Source organism: Petaurus breviceps, unplaced genomic scaffold, assembly GCF_028583685.1.
Source record: "Petaurus breviceps papuanus isolate PSGF00001 unplaced genomic scaffold, PetGlider_PUasm1.0 90823, whole genome shotgun sequence".
NCBI lineage: Eukaryota > Metazoa > Chordata > Mammalia > Diprotodontia > Petauridae > Petaurus > Petaurus breviceps.
In genome coordinates, this window is record NW_027187352.1 from 17,041,637 (window position 1) to 17,048,305 (window position 6,669).

The 6,669-nt window shown below is 38.8% G+C and overlaps 1 protein-coding gene across 22 annotated transcripts in view; it reads right to left on the reverse strand.

Moving 5' to 3' along the window:
• Positions 1–6,669, reverse strand: part of DLG2 (discs large MAGUK scaffold protein 2) — a 2,470,643-nt gene that overhangs the window by 782,953 nt on the left and 1,681,021 nt on the right. For all 22 annotated transcript variants that reach the window (XM_069070968.1, XM_069070969.1, XM_069070964.1 and 19 more), the window contains one exon: positions 2,190–2,359. In XM_069070968.1, the coding sequence (XP_068927069.1) occupies positions 2,190–2,359 (170 nt within the window). The remainder of the gene's footprint in view (positions 1–2,189; positions 2,360–6,669) is intronic.

Consider the following 6,669-nt stretch of genomic DNA (forward strand, 5'->3'; position numbering starts at 1 on the left):
CTTCAGGCCCAGTGCTATATGCACTTTGGTACCATCTAACTGCCTCTACAACTTCAAGCAATTCATTTAAATTCTCTAGACTTCAGTGTCCTCATTTGTGAATGATGGGCTTGGACTAGATGACCTCCAATTTCCCTTTCCAGTTCTAAATCTCTGCTCCTGTGACAATATTCTGAATCCCTGCTAGAATTTCAGCAAGCATTTGCTAGAAAAAAGAGCAGATGGCCCCTAAAATGTAACCAGGTGATACAACAGAAGGACAGGGTGGACCACTGCTACCAGACAGAAGGAATGGGACACAGAATGAGGAAGATACGGATAGAATAATGGATGATTCCACTGAAATAATAATAAGGAATCTGGAGTGGGTCACAGAGGGAGGCACTCTGCAAGGCTGAACATCACTCATGGATTTTAGCATTATGCCAGGGATCGTTACGTTGCTTATCATTATGTTGAGATGTATGACAAGAAAGTGTCATGGACAGATACTTCCAAAGGACAATGCACTGGGACAGCAGATAGGATTGACTCTGGCACATTTTAGAGTGTCACTATTATGACCACAGCTACCTCTCTGAAATAAAGGTCCATATATTTAACAATAATTTCTTTTTTTGGAGGGGAATTGGGGTTAAGTGACTTGCCCAAGGTCAAACGGCTAGTAAGTGTTCAGTGCCTGAGGCCGGATTTGAACTCAGGTTCTCCTGACTCCAGAGCCAGTGCTCTATTCTCTGTGCCACCTAGCCTCCCCCCACAATAATTTCTCATAGTTATATTACATTGCTGGGAGTTATGGGATACCCCAGTCTTCAAAGATAAGACTGCAGGTTCCCCAAAGTGCAAAGGAAAGATGCCTGGTAGGTATGAGTAGGCTGTCACATATTACTAAAGAAAAACAGCACAGTAGAGGCACTGTAAGCAACAACAATAACAAATATTCATATAGTGCTTAGTATTCCAGGTTTTGTGTTAAGTGCTTTACAGTTATTGGTCCTCACAATAGCCCTGGGAGGTAGATGCTATTTTTATCCCCATTCTACAGGAAATTGAGGCAACCAGAATTTAAGTGACTGGTCTGGAGTAACACAGCTGGGGTTGAACTTGAACTCTCTTTCTTGTTCTAGGCCCAGAGCTCAATCTACTGTAAATGACAAAAATCAGAAAGATGCATGACTGGAAAAGGCTGTGATGAAGTCACACATGAGCTAGTGATGGAAAGCCATGTCTTTCATTAATATACATAAAATATCAAGAAATCTGGAAGAAGGTCCTCAGAGCTTTGGATGGACCACTCTGGACAATAATACACAGAGAGCTACCCACATTGTATTCCTTCCTTCCGATTACTTTCTTCTACTCTACATCTGGCTTGTATTGCATCTAGTTATTCCCATGTCCTCCTCCCCATTGGAATGACCATTCCTTGAAGGCAGGTTTGTGTTTTGCCTTACTTTGTATTGTGAATCATTTGGTACATTGCCTTGCATATATTAAGTTCTTAATCAATAACTGATAACTGACTCACTGTCTAGGAGGGAATACCTACAGTTCATTAATATGATCACAGCTCCATAATACAGCTACTATAATTGGGTAACTTAAAAAATATAGCTGATCATGGGAATCCTCTAGGATTTATTGAAATGTATAACTGACACAAATTGAATGAGAAAGTATAAGCTTCATTAGGGCAAGGATTATGTTTTATTTACCCTAAAGTCTTAGTATAAAACTATATATGGTAGATATTTAATAAGTTATCCATTGAGTTGAAATCTTTCTCTCTCTCTGTCCCTCTCTCTCTCTCTCCCTCCCTCCCTCCTTTTCCCTTCTGTGTGTGTCTGTGTGTGTAGGTGTATATTTTTTATAAATATCTTTTTTAGTAGATAGAGATTCAGCCTTGGAGTCAAAAGATTCAAGTCCAACTTCTAACACAGAATTTCTGAAGAAAGAAAATTACAAGAAATTTTGTCTTTACTCAACCTCCTTGAATTCTGATGTTAGGTCCAAGAATTGGTCATTTTGAGGGATCAGTACTGTACTTTAAAATCTATGTATCTACATTGTTAAAAAAAAAGTTAAGGGTAGAATACTCCTCAAATATCAAGTTATAAGGCAGCATTTTTGTTATATATTATGTGTTAGTTTTGATGGAGAGTGTTTTATATGAACTTAACAATAATTACCTTTAGGACCTTTGAAAAGTTTGATTTCTACAACTGTCTCCAAAATAGGCCGCCTTCGACGGACATACAGTCGGACTATCGAACCCGCCTCCTTTAGGGCCTCCACTGCTTTACTATGGGAGACTTCTGAGACATCCACCTCATTCACCCGCAAGATACAGTCATTGACCCTATAAGGAAAGAAGAAAACCTAGGATTAAAAGCAAATCTTTGCTTCCTGAAAATCAAACATAAAAAAGTCAAAGGTTATTTAAAGTGGAAAATCTATCGAACAATAATGAGGAAATCCTTGCTGAAAAGCATGATGTTATAATAGATACCAAAATACTGTAGACCCATGGAGGGGAAAATAATAAAATAAAAAATGTAATTGGTCCATATCTCAGTACCAACTTAATTGAGCTCAAGTTCAATCACATAAAACCTTGGGAAAATAGTTGACATGATTAGTTCTAAAAGTAGACCCGATTAAGAATCAGAGAGCCAATTTCTAGTCATTGATAGGTATGGTTTTCTATTTTTAACCCCTCAAGAAATAACAAGGTGCATAGTGAATGTAAGGAGACTGTATTATATGATATACAATCACCTGAACACAAGAAGTAGTGTAAAAGAAACCAGGAAGGTCATGGGAAAAATAACACAGAACATCAGAGGTTGTTGACCTTTATTGTGTTGTGGACCCACCCTACAGTCTGATAAAGCCTATGGATTACTTTTCAAAATAATTAATAAAACACAAGGGATTATATAGGAAATAAATTATGTTGAAATGTACCAAGATGAAAAAAAAGCAAATGTATTCATATATATATGTGTATGTATTCCTATATATATATTCCAGATAAAGAATTCCTGGCATAACTAGAAAGAACAATGGAGTTTGAATCTTGCCTTGGTCACTTTTTAACTGTGTGACTTTGGGCAAGTCACCTAACCTCAACAAGCCTCAATTTCATCTTCTGTAAAGTAAGAATATTGGGATGGTGAACTTGCAGCTTTGAGGCCACATGTGACCCTCTAGGTCCTCAAGAGCAGCCCTGTGAAGTTTGGATTCAGTCAAAGGGCTGCACTTGAGGACCTAGAGGGCCACATGTGGCCTCAAGGTCACAGATTCCCAAGACCTGGACTACATGGTCTCTATAATTCTTTACTGCTTTTATGTCTATGATACTCTGATCCCATGTGGGCCTGAATAAAAGTGGGCCGGTGCATCAAGCAAGAGTGATAGAGGGGGAGGCCAGGTAGCACAGCAAGTTAAGAGCACCGGCTCCAGTGTCGGGATGACCTGGATCAAATCCGGGCTCAGATACTTAGCACCACAACCAGAAATAACTGGCCATGTAACCTTGAGCAAGCTACTTAACCCCGATTGCTTAGGGGCAGCCAGGTGACTCAGCGAGTAAGAGCATGGGCTCCAGTGTCGGGATGACCTGGATCAAATCCGGGCTCAAATACTCAGCACCACACCCAGAAATAACTGGCCGTGTAACCTTGAGCAAGTTACTTAACCCCTTTGCTTAAAAAAAAAAAAAGTGTGATAGAGAACAGACAAACAGCCCAGGTCACACATAGGCATCCCTGAAATATGGAAAAAAAACCCCAAAACCAGACAGTCCCCAGCAAATGAGGTGCCTCCTCTGCAGAGACAGTATGGAAAAAATGAGAAACTGGGTTTCCAAAAGTGCTAGTGGATAGAGATCCCTGGATCTCTGGAATTATTTTTAACTTCTCATTTCAGGCTGGTTTTAACTGAGGCACAGCTCACTAAGTGCATCTTCCCTGAAGCCATCCTTTTGTTTTGATTATGCTTTTCAAGAAAGGAAAAGCAATGGAAAACACAAACCCTCTTAGACTGCCTGAACTTTATTGGTTGTCTGGGAAGCTTTCCCTGAGTAATACTGCACTTTTCATTTCACTACTTCACAGATATCTCTATATTTAGAATGATAGCTACATATAAGAAAAGAGAGTCACATCCCAATTTACAAATGATGCCTGCTTATAAATAGCTCTACTGCCCTTCTCTTCTGCCCCCAAGTCCCTTCTTCTGTAGGAGACTTTATTTAAAAAAAAAAAACTTAGCCATTTTAAAGGATCCGTGGCTTCACTATCAAGTCATTTAAGGGCAGCTTGGTGGCCCAGTGAATAGAGGATTGGGACTGGAGTCAGGAAGTCCTGAGATCAAATCTGGTCTCAGACACTTACTAGCTGTATGACCCTAAGCAAGTCACTTAACCATGTTTGTCTCAGTTTCCTCATCTGTAAAATGAGCTAGAGAAGGAAATGGCAAACCCCTCCAGTATCTTTGCCAAGAAATACCCAAAAGGGGTCATGAAGAGTTGGACATGACTGGAAAATGAGTATATAACAACAACAACAATCATTTTAGAAGCATAGGAAAGAACAAATTTGGAGAATAAGTAAAGGATTTGGGTATATGACTACCCTTGGCAGGTCCCCACATAGGGTTGTGGGGGACCTATACAATTGCCATTTCTCAACCACATAATATCTTTCCTTATGCTGTATGAATCTTTCATTTCATTTTATTACTGGAATCTAAAATACCAAGTGAAAGATGAATTTGATTAATAAGTAACCTTTTTAAAAATTCCAAATACTTCTACCAGGGTTGAGAGATAACTATTCACATGGTAGTCTGCTTTCTTCCAAACACCTAGCTGAAAAGAGAGGCATTATGGAAAATAGAGTGTTGATAGGAAGGGGAAGAGGAAAAGAAAAACATTGATCTTCCTTTTCCTTTTTTATGGTTACCAACCAAGTTCAAATGTATAATAAATCCTGTATGGAATATTATAATAGCCTTTAGCTAATTAGGGATTTTTCAATAGTCTTTCTGATAGAAATAGGGATAGGGATTCGATATGTGATTTTATTGATTTAGGGAACTCCCAGAAGAGAAAATTCCCACTACCAAGACAGGTGGGTACCTCCTCTGCAGTTTTTAGTCTCAGAGTTGTCAAATACACAGCCCAGAGGCCCCATATGACCCACAGCATTACTATATGCAGCCCAAAGCAGATTACAGAAATACTTAACAAAGGAGATAAAAATACAATCAAACATAGATAATGTCAATATGTAGTTTTCTAAGTCAACATGTACAGATCTTTATACATGGTTTAGAGGTGCCCATTTCTATTTGAGTTCAACAACCCTATCTAGAGCATTAAGTAGTTAAATAACAACTTTTAACACCTATGGTATCAACACAGTCAATCTATATCAAAGAGGAACTTGAAGTCAGATCTTTCTGGTTCCACGGTCAAATCAGTAGCCATTATGAGTGTTGCCTCTCATCATATGATAATATTCCTCCTCCATCTGAAAATTTATTTTACTGCCACCCCCATTTCCACTTATTTATCTCCCACTCAGCTCTACTCTTCCTTCATCCAGCTCTTTCCAAACCAGAATAATGTGTAGGTCAAATCATGTTATTCTCTGCTCAAAGACTGTTAATGGCTCTCCAATATGCAGCAAGTAAGGTCTAGACCACTGAATAGGACATTCAAAACCCACTATAATCTGCCTCCAACCACCCTCTTGCAGGCCTATTATAATTATTTCTAGACATACTTTGTACTGAAGGTAAAACTAATTATTCACCATTTTTCTGAACTCTTCCTGTCATTTCATGGTCTCATGTATTTCTTCCTTCCTTCTCCATCTGGAAACTTCTCTTACTGCCACCCCCATTTACACTTATTTATGTCCCACTCAGCTCTACTCTTCCTTCATCCAGATCTTTCCAAACAAGAAATTATTTCTTCTCCCTTGAAGAAACACTTTTTAAAAAATCACAGGTGGTTCATTGCGTACTCTGATTATTTATTTGTATGTCTGTCTTATCTCTCCAGTCAGATTGTAAGCTCCTTGAAGGCAAAGAATATATTTCATTCATTGATCTTTTTATTTTTAAGTATTTTTTTTTAAGCACTTAGCACAATTCTTTTTATATAGGAAAGTACAAGTTGTACTGCATTTTTGGAATTTTAACAAGCCAGGTAATTTGTTTCAGCACCATGGTCAGAGATAAAACCCTGGCTAGTGGTGATTAGCTTGGTCAGCACTGAGAATGTGAAGAGTACCAGAGAAAACCTGCATTCTCAGGCTATGCTGCAGAGAGGGTGTAGCATGAAGATTTAGGAAGAAAGAAAGGTGACTGCTTTCTATACTATAGTTAATTAGATGGGTCACAAATCTGAAGTCACTTAACCCAGGCCTGCCTTAGTATCTTCAACTATAAAATGGTAATAATGATTATAATGGCATCTATCTCATAGGGTTGTTATGAAGTTTAAATGAGATAATATATGTGATATACTTAGCACAGTTCCTGGCACAGAGTAAGCACTTCATAATTCCCTCCCTCCATCCCTCCCTCCCTCCCTCCCTTCCTTCCTTCTTTCCTTCCTTCCTTCCTTCCTTCCTTCCTTCCTTCCTTCCTTCCTTC